Source organism: Lactuca sativa, chromosome 4 (assembly GCF_002870075.4).
Source record: "Lactuca sativa cultivar Salinas chromosome 4, Lsat_Salinas_v11, whole genome shotgun sequence".
NCBI lineage: Eukaryota > Viridiplantae > Streptophyta > Magnoliopsida > Asterales > Asteraceae > Lactuca > Lactuca sativa.
Genome location: NC_056626.2, coordinates 403,499,829 through 403,519,583, shown reverse-complemented (window position 1 = coordinate 403,519,583; position 19,755 = coordinate 403,499,829). Strand labels below are relative to the sequence as shown.

Genomic DNA, 19,755 nt, shown 5'->3' with positions numbered 1-19,755 from the left:
TGATTAAAAATAATATAATCTTAGATATTATTTTATGAAAATGTGATTTAAAGCTTCAAATTTGGCATAAAATAGGAGTTTAGAGGGTCTAAATTATGAAAAATATGAGTTTGATGGAATTTCAGACGTCAAAATCCCTTAAAATGAAAAAAAAAAGTCCGAAATGGTCGAAAATCTGAATTGGGGTTTGGATTTGTGAGGGATCCAGAGTGGGTCAAGAGGTTCCGGAGTGGCTGGTATTCCGAGAGGGTTTGGTCCGGAGTACATGCGAGATCTCCTGGTGTGAAAAGTTCCGGAGTCACCTGATCTTCCAAAGTGCGAGGATTTTTGAAGCGAGATTGTCCGAAGCAATTCAGAAGTTCCGAATGCGAATTTATCCGGATAATAGGGTATTTCGAAGTTAGGAGGAAGGCCCGAGATGCGCAGCTTTCCGGTTCTTATGAAGGTCCGAAGTCATTTAAGGTTCCGAAGTCACTTAAGATTTCGAAGTAGGGTTCCGAAGTCATAAGTTCTGGGGGGTGTTTGGCTTGTCTTTTTGAGAGGCAAAAGTCATTTTTGGAAAAGATAAAAGGAAAAAATATGTTTGGTAGAAACATTTTAAAAGTTACTTTTGGGATTTAGATAAAAGGAAAACTGACTTTTTGGAAAAGTTAAGAAAACTTGACTTTTTGTAACTTTTCCAAAAAGAACTTTCGCTTCTCAAAAAGACAAGCCAAACACCCCTTGGAGTAAGAAGTGTTCCATAGTCGGAAGTGTTTCAGACTAAGAGGGTTCCAGACCAAGAAGGGAGGCTCCGGAAATGAATAGTGTATTCTGAAATGGGCTTGTTCTTTTGGGTTTTCTCCTTCTGTTTTGAGCTTTTTTTAACAAAGGAAGGGATAGGATGATGTCGGTGTTTATGAAAAAGTTGAGAGAGATTTGGGAGAGATTTGAGATAGAGATTTGTAGAGAGATTTAGGAGAGATTTGAGACACAGAGAGAGATTTTAGAGAGAGAGAATGAGAGAGAGTTTAGAGACATGGTGTTTGTAGTTTTTCTTATGGTTTTACCCTGTAGTGTGAGGATTATGAACTCCACTATGCCATGTTATGAGTGTTCTCCATCCTTGAAGGATACATAGTTATGCTTTATCGAGTTGTTACATCACTCACCCTATTTAGGGTTCAGATTGTTAAACTTATGAAACTTCCAAGTGATACATTGTATTATAATAGTAAGTTATACATTAGGAAATATAACGTAAACCTTAACATAAAAATACAAGTTGAGTTGACTTTGTTGAATAAAGTTGACGGTTGTCACATCATCCCCCCGTTAGAAAGAATTTTGTCCCGAAATTAGCATTTTGAGTGAGATTCTAAGGGTTGGGGAAAAGAGGTGGGTATTTTGTATCCTCTGGTCCTCTTACTCCTAGGATAATTCGGGTCCTCGTTTAGCATTCCAATGGACCTTCACTATGGGCATGCGACTTTGTTTTTTCCTATTGATTTCCATATCCATGATTTTTATAGGTTCTTCTACAAAGTGGAGACTCTCGTTGATTTCAATTTTGTCAAGTAGGATGACGAGAGTCTCATCAGACAAACATTTCTTTAAGTTGGACACATGAAAGGTAGGATGTATGTTATTAAGTTCTTGTGGTAGAAGACTGTTGTAAGCTACCGGGCCGATTCTAGCGAGAACCTCGAATGGCCCAATATACCTTGGATTTAGTTTTCCATGTTTTCCGAAATGTATCATGCCTTTCCACGGTGAGACCTTTAATAAAAAGCGATCACCAACCTGGAATTTCAAGGGTTTTCATCTCTTGTCTACGTCGCTCTTTTGTCTGTCTCTAGAGGTTTTCAGTCGTTCTCGAATTTGGACTATCTTCTATGTAGTATTTTTTATGATTTCGGGGGCTGTGAAAGTGTTGTCAGGAACTTTCTCTTTCGCTAGTTGCGTTTCACCCACTTCAACCCAGCACAGTGGGGAACTGCACTTGCATCCATAGAGGGCTTCAAATGTAGCAACCTTGATACTGGTGTGATAGTTGTTGTTGTATGAAACTCGAAAAGTGGTAAATGGGTATCCCATTATTTACCAAAGTCTATCACGCAAACTCTCAACATGTATTCCAACGTTTGAATAGGTTTCTCACTCTGCCTATCGATTTGTGGGTGATAGGTTGTACCCATGTCTAATCTATTTCCCAGGGATTTTTGAAGCGACTGCTAAAAATCGTGAGGTGAATCTACTATCTCTGTCGGAGATAATGGATACTGGCACACCATGAAGCCGTACTATCTCTATGATGTATGTTTGAGTTAGTTTCTCCATCTTGTCTGTTTCCTTTATTGGTAGGAGGTGTGCGGATTTGTTAATCTGTCAACGATCAACCGAATGGTGTCGAGACCACCCGGAGTCTTGGGTAACTTGGTTATGAAATCCATTGTAATCCCCTCCCATTTCCACTCAGGTATCTCTGGTTTTTGAAGTAAACCTGAGGGCTTCTGATATTCTACCTTGACTTTGGCGCAAGTCAGACACTTGCCCACATAGGTAGCAATTTCCGTTTTCATGTTCGGCCACCAATAAAGTTTCTTGTGGTCCATATATGTCTTGTCTGAACCAGGATGCACGGAGTATTGAGTCCTGTGTGATTCGTTCATTAACAACGTCTCTGAATCCACCAAACTTCGGTGTCCAGATCCGACTCATGAGATAACGAATTTTGTCACCGTTGACTTCTAGGTTTTTGTCCATCCCTCTTAAGGCTTCGCCTGTCACATTTCTGGTTTCAAGGCTTCCAGATGGGGCCCTTTGATTTGTGTGGACAGGTGTGAATGGATTGTCATGGTAAACGACTTCACTCGGCAGCCCGAGTATTCCTTTCTGCTCAGTGCACCTGCGACTACATTGTCTTTTTCTGGATGATAACGAATCTTGCATTCTTAATCGTTCAGTAGTTCCACCTGTCACATTTGCCTCATGTTTAGCTCTTTTTGGTTAAGGATGTGTTGAAGGCTTTTATGATCGGTGAAGATAGTGCATTTTGTGTCGTAGAGATAGTGTCTCCAGATCTTCAAGGCTAACACTACTGCTCCCAGCTCGAGATCATGAGTAGTGTAGTTGACTTCGTGTGTCTTAAGCTGTCTTGAGGCATAGGCAATGAGTTTTCCTCGTTGCATAAGTACACAGCCTAGCCCTTGATTGGATGCATCATAGTATACTACAAAGTCTTATGTCCCTTTTGGGAGAGACAAGATCGGTGCGCTGCACAAGGCTTGCTTTAGCGTTTGGAATGCAATTTCTTGTTTCTCTCCTTAGTTAAAGTTTACATTTTTCTGAGTCAAGGTGGTGAACGGTTTGGCGATCTTGGAGAAGTTTTGAATGAACCTTCAGTAGTAACCAACAAGGCTTAAGAATTGACGTATTTCTATTGGCATCCTTGGTACTGACCAGTTCTCGATCGCCTTGATTTTGGAGGGGTTCACGTGTATTCCATCTTTGCTAACCACATGTCCCAATAAGCCACGGATCTAGAACTCGCACTTCGAGAACTTTGCGTACAACTTCTCCGCCCTTAATGTTTCCAAGACCTGTCATAGGTGTTGACTGTGTTCTTCCTTACTCTGAGTAAACCAGAATGTCGTTAATGAAAACAATCATGAATTTGTCTAAGTAAGGTCGACACACACGATTCATTAGATCCATGAACACCGCGGGCGCATTTGTTAATCCGAAGGGCATCACTACATACTCATAGTGACCATAATGAGTTATGAATGCAGTCTTAGGAATATCCTCCTCCTGGACTGGTAGTTGATGGTACCCCAACCTCATATCAATTTTCGAGAAATAGCTTACTCCCTTAAGTTGGTCGAATAGATCGTCAATTTGTGGTAGAAGATATCGGTTTTTGATGGTTAGTTTATTTAGCTCCCGGTAGTCGATACACATTCGGAATGATCCATCCTGCTTCTTTATGAACAGGACCGGTGCTCCCCAATGCGAGAAGCTTGGTCTAATGAAACCATTGCTCAGTAGTTCGTTTAGTTGGCTGGATAATTCTTGCATTTCGGCTTCGTTCTAATCCTGACGGTTTTGAATGCTATTGACTTTACTGCTCCAGAATGAGAAGTGGTTTTTTTATTCCGGCTTGATAAAAGTGATATTTGAAACAGAAATCGACTCAAAAGTAACATAATAGGCTTGAGAGTAGCTCTTTTCAAATAGGTCGAGTAGCCAATGAAATGGAGCTCTCTCGTTGGGATTTACACGTACAACCTTCTCCTATAGTTTACTGGACAAATTGAGTTGTCGTGATGAGACCTTTCTTAGTGGAAGATCGGAATTCTCTTCATCACGAGACTAGCCAGATCAGACACCGGCTTCTTCGTTTAGTGGTAACGAGTGTGCGCCCCTTTAGAGAATGATATGGGGATTTGGCTACATGGGTAGCTCTAGGAATTAGGTCGATTCGGAATTCGACTTGTCACGTCGGTGCTACACCTAGAAGGTCTTCTGGGAATACGTTAGGGAAATTACAGACCTTCGAAATTTCTTTGATGTCTTTCATTGCTTGTTTCTTATCCACCACGTGGGCTAGGAAGGCATGGTATTTCTTGCGTAGATATTTTTGAGCTTTGACGCAAGAGATGATTTGTAAATTTGCACCAGGTTTGTCACCATAAATGATGAGAGTTTCGTCACTTGGCAGATTAAGGCGAACGACCCTTTCGTAAGAAAAGATATCGGCATGGTGAAGGATTAACCAATCCATAACGATGATGACATCAAAACTTCTTATACTGATCGACGTTAGATCGATTTGGAAAGAGTGTTCATTTAGAGCTAGTGTGCAGCCTACGTACATATCATTTGCGCTTTTTGTTTTACCGTTTGCCATTTCTACTGCAAACATTTTATTTAGTGATCGGGGATTTTGTTTAAGTGTTTTAATTGGTGGCTTATGAAACTCCTCTCCGATCTGCTATCGAAAAGTATGCATGCATATGTCTTATTGAGAAGAAACGTATCAGTAACCACCATGGGGTCTTCAACTGCTTCTTCGTGTCCTATTACCAGGACTCTTCCCACACCACCAATATTGGCGTTCCGTGACTTTGGTCAATCCCTTTTAAAATGCCCGGTCTCCCCACAGCCGTAGCAGGCTTGGTTTACGCCGGTATTGGCGGCCTGGGTGTTCTGTTGAGCTGGCGCATTATAGAAGCGGGTTGTATGTCCCTTTCTGTTGTAGTTGTTGCGGTTCATTTCTCGACAAGCACTTGTGTGGTAAAATTTGCACTTGTTGCATTTGGGGAGGTTTCCTGCATACTGTCTCGGTGGTGTTGGAGCGGCGGGGGTAATGGAAGCGTGAACAACAAGTATTTGTTGTTTCTCGGTAGGATCTTGTGCCGGCCGATTCTTCTTTTTGTTCCAGATGTTTCTTTTATTGTTTCCCCCTTTTGTTTGCTCGGGATGGCCGCCACAGTTCCCTGGTTGGCCCTATGGTCAATGAGTCTTTGTGCCAAGTGTTTGGCATTGGCAAAAGTAATCGGTTTTGAAGCTAACACGTTCCCTTGAATCTGGGGGATAGTCCCCAGATGTATTTCTCCACTTTTTTTACTCTCCGGGGTGACCATTCCGGGACATAGTATGGCCAGATCGCTGAACCTGGTGGTATAAGATGTGATGTCGGAGTCGCTCATTTTGAGGTTCCAGATTTCTTGTTCCAATTTATGTACTTTGCCTCTTGGGCAATATTCTTCCAACATTAAGATCTTAAATTCCTCACAACTCATTGAATTAGCCACTGGGAGGGTTAATGACTTGACATCGTCATTCCACCAGGTAAGGGCCCTATCTGAGAAAGTGCAAGCTGCAAATTTGACTTTACTTGCTTCGGGGCAGACACATATTTCAAAGATTGATATAGTATTCTCGAACCATTACATTAGAGTGATGACACCTCCGCTCCCATTGAAGGGTTTGGGTTTTCCATTTGTGAAGTCCTTGTAGGAACATTCCCTTGAGCGTCCGTGACTATCTCCTTGGTTAGAGTTTGTAGTACCATTTCCTGCTCCAGCAGTACCATTCGTGCTGATATGTGACATTGCGGCCGCCACAACTGCTGTTACGGAAGCTTGGAAAATAGCAGGCTCAAATTGTGGAGGTGGTGGCGGGGGTGGATTTTTTTGACGTGTTGTTGACTCGCCTGATTGATCTACGAGGTGGCATTTTTCTGCCACAATGTTTAAAAGTGAAAAGATGGTAAGTCTTTGATAGTGGTTATAAGTCGGGTGTTAATGAACTAATTATATTAGTTTCTACGCGTATTATGTTCCAGCTTGTAAAGCACTTTGTAACCAATTCATAATAGAAGTTTATGTAACAATAAACTTATGAACTTTGCTAGTAATGCCTCAATGAAATCCTGTGTTTTTGATCCATACCAGGTATTCTAGAATCACTTGGTGTATACAAGATGTATGTAATTAAGATTTGAACAGACCTTTGAATTTGATGGGTCTGCCCTAAGCCCACAACCAAACAAGGAACATGACCTAATCTAATTCGATAGTGTCTTAAGTACATATAACTTTAATGTATACACTGAGAAATCATAGATTTACCATGAGTAAACCATTTGTACAATTAATGTTTTGAAACCTGTAGTAATACTCCCAATGAAATAAAATGCATGCCAATTTCATTGATATAATTTTTAATACACAACATTTGGAAATTTTGACCTTGGTGTAGGTCTACATAACATCAACGTAAGGTAAATTTGGACAACATTACAAACCCTCGAATAGTGTAGTCACTTAATCATAGGGTCGAATATGTATATAGAAAAGAGTAGTACTGACGTCTACTCGGAACACCTAGTCTATAGCAAAACATGAGTAGTATATGAAACTACTTGTGGCAGTCGGTCCTCTATGGGTCATGAGTTGAAGTCATGAAAGTTTCATCTCTTTCACTCGATGCTCAGCCTCAAATACACGCCTTTCCATTATGGCTTGACGTTCCGGATATTCTCTTATCTCAGCTCGAGTTGCGGTGACTTCCCTTTGAAGGGCTTCAGTAACGATTTGTATATTAACATAAGTTTTCTTGTGTTGCACTTGTATCCCCCCCCCCCTAAAATATAGGAAAAGACGTGAAAAATGTAGTGGTATGAACTCACCTTATGTGTATTCGCGGTTTAACAACGAGACAAAACGGTGATCTTCGAGTTTAGAATACGAGAAGCTAATCGTATCCTAATAGCTTGAACACATAATTATGTGTTAATTTGATGAACTAATCATGAAATGTATTAGTCACTACTAGAAAACAGCCCTTTAATGACGCGCAAACAATGACACGCGGTGATTTACGATACGCAAAAGCGTGTACCCTTAAAATAATGTCATCTCTTCTAAAATTTGAAGGATAAACAATATGCTTTTGTGCGCGCCCTAAAAATAATGTCCAGCAAAAAAAAAACACGGAGGGCACTTACTTAAAAATGGGCGTCGTCTAGAAATGTCGCTTTATATTTTTTGAATGAAAGGCGCTTTCTCTTCTTTTGCAGCTGGGGGGAAACGAAAATCCCAAAAGTTTGAAAGGCCGCCATTGTTATCCTCTACCTTATTTCCATTGTTCTTTTCTCTCTCTCTCTCTCTCTCAGTCTCTCTCTCTCTCTCTCTCTCACTCTAATACACAAAAAAACCCTAATATCATCATCAATCCTCTTTTCTCCCACAACAAAATCGCAATATCACCAAATCTCTGATCCCGTCTTTTGAACAGATCAAACCCATAGGGGTTCTCGATTTATCTATGTTGATGTGTGGTGACACGAACAAAAAAAAGAGTGTAGTGCCTCTACCTTTCAATTTCATTTGTCGGTTGCTTCAAATTGACTCTTGCTTTCTCTCTCACAGGGGTTTCTTTATGCGTTCCCTTCACCTCCGTTGGTGTCATTTTCCGACTCACCCTCTGTTAATACTGTCTATTCATAGTTTCAGTCGCCAGCTCCTGATGAGGGTTTCAGTACTTCCATCTCCACTTTCTCTTCCATCTACAATATTTCTTTCCAGCGATGAAGGATTCTCATGATTTTTTGTTGTACTTACAAGCCCTAGGTCTTGATGCGTGATGCGTGCGTATCTTGCACCTGATGCATCCCCTCTCCCAGTACTAATCAAGCTTCCGAATGATTGTTATCCCTCCACCTTCCCCTGCGAATACGCTCCCACCTCCCATAATGTCAAACTCCTAAAACTGCCTCCACGATTGATTGAAGTTTTTGTCTGTTAGTCTTGAACCGAAATCAGTTCCATGATTGATTGAAGTTTTTGGAGTAATCTCAGCAGTGAATTTTGTTAAATTCTAGTTCTGAAATATGAAGATTTTAGCTTTGAATCTTATTGAAATGAGCTGAATCATTAATTGAAAATTTCCAGCGAAGTATGGATCAAAATAAGAAGCGAACCAAAACCTTGAAAGGGAAACCGAGGTTTTCAGATTTCAATTTAGTACCGGATGATTGGGGACCTGATGTTCATCCATGGTTGAGTTTTCTCGCCAAAGCGTATCCATTCCCGAATGACAGTTTGCTACTCATTGCAGGTAAAATTTCTACTTTTATTCTCGATGTTAGAGCTAAATATGTTCTCCAAGGTGAATCAATCACTTTATCTGTTCAACAATTCATATGAATTTGTCAGATTAGGTTGATATTTTAGCTAAATATGTTCTTGATTTATCTTTTGACCAAAATTTCTAAAATCTTGATGAAACTTTTTGTAGATATTTGAGTTGAGTTCAATAGAAGGGCCAAAAGTTGGTCTTTATCTATTCAGAAGAGTACCTCATTCTAGAATTCTTGTATGCGGAGGAGATGGGACAACAGGGTGGGTATTGGATGCCATTGAGAAGCAAAGTTACGTTTCACCCCCTCCAATAGCCATTCTACCTGTTGGAACTGGGAATGACTTGGCTGGGGTTCTGAATTGGGGTGGTGGTTTGGGTTCTGTAGAGAAACAAGGAGGGCTTTGCATGATGCTGCAACACATGGAGCATGCTGCAGTTACTGTTCTTGATAGGTGGAAGATTTCTATTCCTAATCATAGGGGTCGACCTCTTCGTGCCCCAAAATTTATGAATAATTATCTTGGTATGCATAATTTCTTTCATTTGTACGCTTAATTGCTTTCATTTATTGTCTTGTTGCATTTATTCATCAGGTTATTGTGAAAATTGTTCCTGTAAAACATGGTCACAAGCTGAGAATTACATGGCCAATGACACCTGGCATTGATCATTACATGGAAAGGCCAAGTAGGTATCTTGGACACTTAATTGGTCATGAAGGAGAAGGATCCCTCTTCTATGTCTTGAAGAAATTGGGTTGGGCAACAAGCTTGTCTATTGGTGAATTAGACTGGACTGTGGAGTTCTCTTTCTTTAAAGTGGTTATTGAATTAACTAATGTTGGACATGGTTAGTGTTTCCAGTCTTCTGCTTCTCTCTGTGTATGTGTGTGTGTGTTCATTTCTTTCATGTTTATTTAGATACTGACATCATTTGGAATATATGTTTCATGAAAACACCAATAAATGTTGAACATATAATTAGGCTCCTTTTCAAATACATTACACTCTTGCAACAATATGGTGTTTGCAAGTGGATCTATGATGAGGTACCTGAAAATACCAGCAAATATTATCATATCATATTCATACTCTTTTTTAAAAAAAATCTAATGATATTATTTTGTTATATGATCCATATAGCTTTCTGCAATCTGTGAGATGACTTTCCATTATCAGGACAAGATTCCTCTAATTGATTATGTTGTGAAATTTTCATCAAATATGCAGGTATTTGCACTTTTTATCATATTTTTTTCTTTACTTATTTGAATAATCATTTTGATTTTGAACAACATTGCAGTTATACCCTTCAAAAGATTGGCTAGTTGGATCATCTTTACCTTCCACTTTTTTCCCCTGAAGTTATTCAGTCTGCACTAAGTGAGATCACACCAAACAATGTAAGGTAGCGTATCATCTATCAATGAGTTTGTTAGTGCTGGCTAAATTTATATGATTTCTCAGTATGCCCTTCTGGTTCCAGAATCATTTGGGAGGCAACAAACTTTGATGGACATACTGAGCAGACAGAGCCATGGTATGGAACTGCATTTTCTGTTGAAAAAATCACTTGCTCCACCATTCAGGTATTACTTTTGACTTTTCTTTACATGTGTTTGACTTTGTAATCAAAATTATTTATAATATCACATGTGTAAATATATTACAGGAATGGATGAAAAGAGCTCCTGAAGAAGACCTACATTTTCCCTGTTAAAATCCCTAAGTGTATACTGTTCTTAAACATTTTATGCAGCATCTAATCATTGTGTGGCATTGGATATCGATGGACGTTGCTACACATGGGGACGAAAGACGTGAGTTCATATCATTTCTTCGATCAATTATTTACAGATTTGATCCTCCTGCATCACATGATATATATAGTTAAAGATTGTTACTCAAATTTTTTTTTTAATTATATGTTTGCAAAATAAATAAAGAGGAATTCACTACCTTTTATGCCCAGTTCTTCTTTGATCGGAATTGAGTAAGCTTGTCCCTCCATTGAGTTGTGTGAAAAACAACACTTAATGGGTTAAGCACTTGATCTGGAGGAAATGACTTAATGGGTTAAGACAAAAAGTAAGAAAAAAAATACAAGCATCTCTATAACGTTCTTCAACAACAGTAATAAGCATGTTTCTTACAAGATTAAACTCCTTGGTTTCAATACAAGGCTGTCCACTTGGTCTGTATAATTTAAAAAAAAAGTTTGTTTATATAATTAAAAAAAAAGATGAAAGATGGGTGTGTTTAACTCTTTATAGTTTATACCGGTCAAGTTCTTTAAAAATTAAACCATTTGGAGAACCCTGGAATGAAACCTTTGCAGATTCAACAACCTTCATCCCATCACTATGTGCCAAGAATTTGTTCACTTGTATTGGCACCTAAAATATATAATATTAATAATAATAATATTTTATCTTTTATGTAACAATTATTCAAATTCAGAGTTATTCAAGAAAACCATTGAGAACATACCTTGCACCTCACAGCAATATTAATGGCATTAGAGGGACGAAGGTCAAAGCTAACACACTCATTTTCAACATCCACACGAGTTTTAAAATCATTTAATCACCGATTTTTTTCATTATGCAAAAGCTTCTAGAAGAATTGGTGATTTTATCAAAGTTGATACCTTTGTGAGATAGAATCGAGCAAAATACGCCTCGTGTATTCTCTTGGTTACTCGAACAAGCACAAGTGTATTTGGTGCTTGTTCTTGTGAACGTGAGTTCATATACCAAAATAGCCATCAAAATCGAAATCTCGTATGATTTTCGACATTTAAACCGTAAATCACTGTGTTATTTTTGTAGAAGGGGCAACTTGGACATGGTTATGCAATCATTCGAGAGAAGCCAACACTTATGTCTGGTTTGTCTAAGTAAGAGAAAGATTTGAAACCTTTTATACCCTTTAAGCAAACTATACTCTTCGATTCTAGTTTATTTCTGTATTTGTGATTCGATTTTTGAAAAATTTCAAATATTTTTTCAGGTATAAAGTTGTGAAAGTAAGAAGTGGGGTAGGCCATATTGTTGCTCTAATTGAAGATGGCCTTTCTTTCTCTTTTGGTTGGAACAAGCATGGGCAACTTGGAACAGAGTCAATCAAAAATGGTGATTTTCTCTGTAGAATTTGAATTATCTCCATGCTTATATTCTGGCTTCTAGAAGATTCTTTCATGCTAACAAGTGTTTTTGATTATGTAGAGTTTGAATTATCTCCAGTACATTGTCTTATAACGGATGAAAAAGATGTTTCATGTGGGGCTGATTTTGATTAGACTTTGAATATCTCCTATTTGAGGGTATATTTTTTTTATATTTCTTGTATCTAATTAGTTTGTAAATTTTTGTTACATCTATTGATTTGTTTTATCTTTCCATGGAATGATTATTTGTATGACATTAAATTTTATACAATGGATTGTATTTTTTGTATATGATATTTTATTTTCTATTATGAGACATTAAATACAAATTTAATTTGAAAATTAGTAAATCTATAAATAATATTTTTAAAAAAATTTTAAATTATGATACGCGAAAATGTGTGTCATCTTCATTTATGACATGACTTTTCTTGACAGGGGCTTTCTTGATACGCATTGCGTGTCATTAACACGCGCGTCGTAAGGTTACGACACGTGAATGCGTGTCGTCTTCATTTATGACAGGGCCTTCCTTGATACGCATTGTGTGTCGTAAACGCACGTCGTAATTGCGCGTCGTAAATGAGCGTCGCAAAAGCGCGTCGTCTCTCTTTATGACAGGGCCTTCCTTGACGCGCATTTGCGCGTCGTCTGAGCCTTTTACGACGCGCAATGAGTGTCGTAAAAGGTTGTTTTTATAGTAGTGAGTAATAACACTAGATTATAAGGGACTTACTATGATCCTTAAGAAAAATCTTAAAGGAAAATGCTCCAGGGGATACTTGATGGATGAATTTTGAGAGGAAATAACGCTTGATATTTTGAGAGAGAATGGAAGTGAAGCTTAAAATTACTCTAAAATTATTTAAGCTTTACTGCATATAACTTAACATATTCACTTAATAGTTAGATCCCATCAATGTGAGTCCCACAAAGCACAAGCAACATTCTGCCAGTAACACCCTAAAATATAAAGACATCTTCCAACTTACTTGCTACCACGATGCAAGGAACTTCCACTAACATTGTCGGTTGTCTTATGCATGCAAATTATACAAAAAAGGGGATCAAATAGAATGTCAAATAAATGATTCTACCCTAGGACCACAACTAGATTAGGAGCAGGAAATGGGGTTAAATCAGTCATTCCCGGGCTATATGATCCTAACTGTATATAAATTTTAAAGAATACACTTTACAATCACTTCCGTCAACATATATTCCAAATCTATTCTAACATCCAGTTCCTCCTAAGCTATAAGGCATCATAAATTAGGCCAATCTATCATGCAATTCCTGAAGGTATCCTTCGCCTTATCCTAGCCTGCAAACATTCCATATCATATAGTGTATCATCATGTACGGGTATTTTGGGAAATACTTACTTGAGCTCGACTGATTGCACCCATCACATCCCTTTTTCTTTATAAAAATCTTTTATAAACTTATTTCCTTTCAGAAAGATTACCAATTCCTCAGTTTGAGTTCAGTCACACTTGAGAGTGTGCCCGAATCCCTCGTACCAAGGCTCAAATACCAACTTGTAACACCCTAATAATACCGAGTAAAAATTTCATTGTAAATAAGTTAAAGTCATTCATTCATTATTCCAAAAGATGATCAGAGTCAAAATATTCTCAAAACATCAAAGTAATTTGTAAACATTCAGTGTGGAATAAAACTTTAGGGGATGCAGTGCGATCAAGCCGGACCCACCTTTTTGAAAGTGGAAGTACTTGAAACCATAAACATAAACTGTAAGCACAAAGCTTAGTGAGTCCCACAAAGTACAACATACCATACAAATCATTAAGCACAACCCTGGAGTATGTTTCAACCCAATACACATATTGGGCCCAATCTTGGGGTATATTTCAACCAATACACATCATTGGGCCCATCCATGGGGTATATTTCAACCAAACATAGAATAGTGGGCCCAACCTTGGGGTATATTTCAACCCAACATACAATAGTGGGCCTACCCCTGCAGTGTATTTCAACCCAAACATACATCCAAAAGTCACAAAGATAATTAGCACAATCAAATGGGTTGAAATTGGTGCCCTCAAACCATGAGTACAGTGAGAAGACTCACTTCACAGTCCGCAAGAATAGTTGCACCGATCACTGCTCCAACAGCTATCTCTACCGGTCACCTATACAATTATCAGAGGACTAGATCTCAAAATATAATTCAAATTACCCAAAATACCATTACGTCGAACTTGGTCAAATTCCTAATCAAAGAAAAAAGTCAAAGGGAGTCAACACAGACTGAGTATGCCCAACATACTTAGTCACTACGCTCAGCATGGTAGATCCTTTCTTAATTACAGGGCTCCAGCCTGGTGCACTCATTGTACTACCATGTATGCCTAATGTACTCTACAAATTCCATTTACCTTCATTAAGTGCTTATTTCATTAAGATCTCACGTCCAAAGCTCAAATCTAGTCCCAAATAACATTCTAAGTCATAAAGTTTCTAACTTTATGACTTTCCAAAGCTAGAAGGAGTTGATTCACCAAAATCCTAACTTAATACACAAACCAAAGCATCATGACTCTTTCATGGAGGGAAGAAAGGGACAAAAATCACATTTTTATGACTCCTAATAGCTTCATAATAGATAAAGTTTCCAACTTTATCCATTAGGATGGTCCAAACAACCAATATCTAGTCTTTAAGTCTCAAAAAGACCAAAAATGCATCTTTCTCAACATAATCCATTAAGTCTAAGTATCTAACCTTTAGATCTGAATCAATACGATGTTTAGATGGATAAAGTTTCCAACTTTATCCATAACAAGGTCATAAAGTTTCAAGATCTAAACTCTATGCACTAAATTCACCAAAGAGCTCATAAAACCCAAAACTAGCTAGATCTAACAAATGCATCATCAAGATTCAAGTTTTATACCTTCTCGAGTCGAGAAAAGCAATGCACGCTCTGGATGCACAAGCTTGAGCTTCAACAACCAACAAGCTTTAACTTATCTTGCATCCAAAATGCACTCAAAACACATAGAAATGCTCAAGATTTGATATAGGGGCTAGGGTTTCGAGTTGTAGGCTCAATAGGGTGGAGATGTTAGGAAGAACCTTAAGAGGTTATATTCCTTAAATAGGTCTCAAACCCACGAAAAATTGGGTTTTTGCACTACGTCGGTATGCCGATCGTACCTAAAGTTATGCCTAGTGTAACACCCTAAAAACGCGACTTCCTTCAGCAAAGTACGCATAACTTACTAGATGGTGTACGCCCAGCCTAACAGACTCATTTTTCCAACTTAACATCAAAGAACCATAACTTCTTCGTTTCACGTTTTGAGTCGTCTTATAATTCAGGCCATGACCTGAAGATCAAGTGTAACGCCCGAGTCACCAGGTATGAAATTTAACCATTATTCAATTAAAAACTAATGAAGGGACCATGAGTATGTTGGGCGTACACTAGGTACGCACAGTGTACTCCTTGCATGGATGATCCCTGCGTACGATGGGCATACTCAATCCAGGGGAAAACCCTTATTTTTAGGGTTTGCACCCTATTTAAGCTCTTTAAGTCCTTCAAGTTCATCACCTTTTCATCCCCCATTGCCTTTTAGTGCTAATCTCGAAACCCTAGCCATGTCAAGAGCATTCTTAAGCTTATAAAGAGTTTTTGGGTGTTCTTTAGTGATTTTGAAGAAGAAAGAGGCTTGAGAAGAAGCAACGGACAAGAAGAAGCTTGTAGATCCAGAGTTTGTGCATCATTTCTGGCTCATTGGAGGTATCAAGTCTAAAACTTGTTCGTTAAGCTTAGATCTAGGTTTAGGGAAGAACTTAGCATCTTTTGGTCCCATAGCTTGATCTTTTGGAGTATGGCTACTCCAGACCATTTGAGTTGTCCGTTTGGACTCTTAGGGATGCATGAAGTTATTAAATTCACATCTTGATGGATAAGACTCAACCATTCATGAGTTGGTGACCACTTAAGAGATATAAAAGGCTTAATCCATGTTTTAAGTCCCATTAAGGCATACAAGAGCATAAAGTTTGCAAGTTTATGGCTTAAGACACTTCTATGAGCACGGATCTAAATTTTAGACGTTAAAGCTTAATGGGTTAAGACATTGGAGCATCTTTAGGCTAACTGACCAGTACGTCGGGTGTACTCTTGGGTACACTGTAGTACTGGGCCAATGCCTCGATTCCGAATTGACTGCGTATACTGGGCGTACGAGCCATGTACGCCGCATGTACGTAGTCTATGGCCTTAAGAGATTTTTGGGTTCGAGTTTTGTTGGACTTTTTTCCTTGTATAGGTTTAGACCTCAGGCCTACCTGGCGTAGCAAGACATTTATGGGTTTAGACCATTATAGGATCTCTTGGGCCATATTGGGCCTTAGGGCCTTATAATGCCTTTTTAGACTAGTTTAGATTTGGGCCTTGTTGGGGTAGGCCCATTGAGGCAAGGGGTTAAGCAACCCTTTTTTGCTTTTAAGTCAAGAATTAGGGTTTGAGCTATCGGGTTAAATTATTGACCTAATTGCTGATTAGGATTTTATACTTGTGACTTAAGGAGAGGATTCTGTGAGTCAGCCTCTGAGTGTGATTTTGTATCTTCAGTCCGAGCCTCTAAGGTGAGTTTTACTTCACTTTATCCGTGGGTCGAAGGCACCGATGTCGACCCACTAGTTTAAGCTTTAGTATGATGATTGTCTTCGTGACAGTTGTCAGTAGTGCCTGTATTTTCTTGATGACTCTGTTATTATTTTTATATGATATTATGTGGTTGTGATAGGGGTTAAATAGACTCGGTACCAGTTGAAATAAACCAAAGGGGATTGCAAGCACCCATATATAATTGACTGTATGTTTGTATGGTATAGGGAATTTTAGGGGAACTCACTAAGCTTTGTGCTTACGGTTTTCAGTTTATGTTCCAGGTACTTCCAACTCGAAGAGGAAGGGCTCGGCCTGATCGCACTACATCCACCTATGGTTTTCAACATTATGTGATTTTTGGGAATCTTTATTCTAATAAAGTGTTTTGATACACTTTAGACTGTTTTGATATGATTATCATATGTTTTGAATGAATTTAAAACGAAATTTTTATCTGTATTTTTGGGTTGTTTCAAGTTGGTATTAGAGCCTTGGTTTGAGAGATTCGGGCATACTCTCGAGTGTGCCTAAACTCAAATCGAGGAATTGGTAGATTTTCCATAAAAGTACATTTTAATTAAGGGGTGTTAATAAAATAGAAGGGGTGCGATACATGCAATCACTCGAACTGAAGTAAGTATTCCCAAAATACCTATACATGTTATATGTTTTATGCAATGACATGAAAATTACATGTTAGATTAGGGGCTAAGGATATGCTCAAGATTGCATGATAGAATCGTAGGAGAGGTACCTTTATGTGCCTATTTGTATGAGCTTATTGATCTGCATGCTAGTCTCAGATTAGCTATTTGATAGGATTACCTATATAGGTTATGTTATGATTTGAATTGCTTGATGCTTGAATGTTGCATGCTTTGTGCTTTAGGAAATTCTGTTGGTACCAGCTAACTAGTGGGTGAATGCATTGGGTTACATATTTTTGAGATTGGATAATTTTAGAAGAATAGGTTTAACTCTATTACACATCTATTGTTTCAGTCCAAGTGTTGTAGTGTGGGACCTTTCATTTGAAGTACTATCTAGTATTGATAGTATGTAATTGTGTTCATGTGGTAGTTAAATGGTATTAGTGGAAGTTCCTTCTGCAGCTGATAGCAGAGAGGGGTGAGGAAGGGAACACTAGGAAGTCCCTGAGAGATGTATTGGTGTGTAGGACGACTTATAGTATGAGGAGTGTACTTTTTTGGGAAAGAGTGACTTGGAGGAGTCGGGGTAGTCCTTGATGAGGGTATAAATAGGTGTGGAAGGTAGTATTGTGCCTGTAATACTGGAAGCACATGATTTATACCTGAGATCAGGAAGACCACGATGAATCTTGGGAGCTTAAGAGTGTGAGCCTTCTCGTGTGTTTACTAATCGTTTATGTGGTTATGTTTTAGTATGGTGGTGATACATCATGGAGTGGAGGGTTGAGGATCTGGATTGGGTTCTAGCATGGGCACCCAACCTACTGATGAGAGGCTACACGAGTTCATCGAGCTATTGGAGGATCACATTTGGATCTTTAGGGCTGATTTGGCCGCTAGCTAGTCTGGGCCCCACACTCTCTTCTCAAAGATTTCAGGGGATGTGGAGCACTAGATTTCTTTGGGGTGAAGGTCCTCATTGCATCCAAGGGTTGGATAGCTGACATTGAGTGTGCCAAGATGATGAGCTTTTACCCTGATGGGTCGAAGGTGAGGTTCGCTGCAGGATTTCTAAAGGAGTGACCACGATATTGGTGGGAGGAGGTCAGCTATACTTTTGGAGCCCCAACCATTGAGGCCATGACCTGAACAAATTTTGTGACTCGGTTACGAGCAGAGTTTACACCATCTGTTGAGGTGCAACAGTTAGCTACGGAGTTTCTAGACATGAGGCAGACGACTAAGATTGTGGCAGTGATCACGGCCAAGTTCAGAGAGAGAGCGTTGTTGGTACCCTAGTAATACCATGACATGTTGAGATCTAACATCAGGGAGTTTGTTAGTTTTTCTGCCTTCCCGAATCTAGACGACATGCTATCCAGGGGGTGGGAACTAGAAATTGATTTATAGCACATGGGGAAGACGAAGGAGGAGCATGGGCAGATGATTGGGGTTTCAGCGAAGAAACCCAAAGGTTTTGACTCTAGGTCGAAGGGCCCACATGGTCAGAGCCCATATGGAAAATGCAATAGATCGCATGATGGGGCTTGCAGAGCGGGTGGCTGGGATGACTACAAGTGTTGTGAGACATGACATTTTAGCAAGGATCGTTGTTGCTATCATTACCACCCATACATCATATCTGATTTGCTTCCATTACAATTAGAGGGGACACAAGAAGGTCAACTACCCGAGTTTAGTATCAGGAGGACCAGTAGCAGCACCTGCTCCAACGACCTTACATATTACTGATGGCTGCTAGGGCTATGCGGATGTGCCTGTTGTGAGGAGCAAGGCTTTTCAACTGACAACTGAGGACGCTCGTGCAACACCGGATGTGGTGATGGGTATGTATCTTCTCCTTAACTCTTTGTTTATGTTGATTAAGTGCTTATAATTATGTGTTTTGTTATAAGATCATTCCTTGTGAATAGTATCTCTACCTTGGTATTGTTTGATTCGGGGGCTACCCGATCTTTCGTATCTCTTGCGCTCCGCAAAAGGTTTGTTGGAGATCCATGGGAGCTAGATTGTCCGTTAGCGATTGAGATTGTAGATGATCGATTTGTCTGGTCATCGAGGGTTCATCGGGATTATGTTCTAGAAATGTTCTGCGAGCAGTATCTGATTTATTTGGTTCTTATTCCTTTGCGTGAGAACAAGGTTATTATAGAGATGGACTGGTTAAGCCTCAATGGGGTGGTGATTGATTATGAGAATCAGATGGTACGCATTCAGATACTAAGGGGGGAAGTTAGTCGTCCAGGGAGAAATAGATCAACGAGGGTCGGTTCTATGCTCAGCAACTAGGTCCAGATGCTATCTTCATCAATTTTGTTCTGGTTATGTTGCCTATGTTGTGGATACCCATGAAAAGGATAAGGTGACTGGAGATGATGTGTCGATTGTTTGGGAATACCGGAATGCGTTTCTAGAGGATTTGCATGGAGTTCCTGCCGAGAGGCAAGTGGAGTTTCGGATTGACGTGGTTCCTGGTATGGCTCTGATAGCCAAGTACCATGACGGTTAGCTCCTATAGAGATACATGAGTTGTCTACACAGTTGTAGGAGCTGTTAGACAAGGGGTTCATTCAATAGAGTAGTTCTTCGTGGGGAGCACCGATCCTGTTTGTGAAGAAGAAAGATGGGTCG

The 19,755-nt window shown here is 39.2% G+C and overlaps 1 protein-coding gene across 1 annotated transcript; it reads right to left on the bottom strand.

Moving 5' to 3' along the window:
* Window positions 1-10,592: 10,592 nt before the first annotated feature.
* LOC111920482 (bifunctional nuclease 2-like) lies at window positions 10,593-11,382 on the bottom strand. Its single transcript, XM_023916056.1, has 5 exons — window positions 11,273-11,382; window positions 11,121-11,187; window positions 10,911-11,026; window positions 10,735-10,826; window positions 10,593-10,645 (listed from the first exon to the last, which is right to left on the bottom strand). The coding sequence occupies exons 1-5, from the start codon at window positions 11,380-11,382 to the stop codon at window positions 10,593-10,595; spliced, it is 438 nt and encodes a 145-aa protein (XP_023771824.1).
* Between the last annotated feature and the right edge of the window lie 8,373 nt (window positions 11,383-19,755).

What these genes read in the sequence shown, in the direction of transcription:
- LOC111920482 (XM_023916056.1), bottom strand. Translation starts at nt 11,382, where the DNA reads ATGAACTCACGTTCACAAGAACAAGCACCAAATACACTTGTGCTTGTT. An exon ending in ATATTGCTGTGAGGTGCAAG is followed by an intron (nt 11,027 to 11,120) that starts GTATGTTCTCAA and finishes TATATATTTTAG; the next exon opens with GTGCCAATACAAGTGAACAA. An exon ending in ATTTTTAAAGAACTTGACCG is followed by an intron (nt 10,827 to 10,910) that starts GTATAAACTATA and finishes TAAATTATACAG; the next exon opens with ACCAAGTGGACAGCCTTGTA.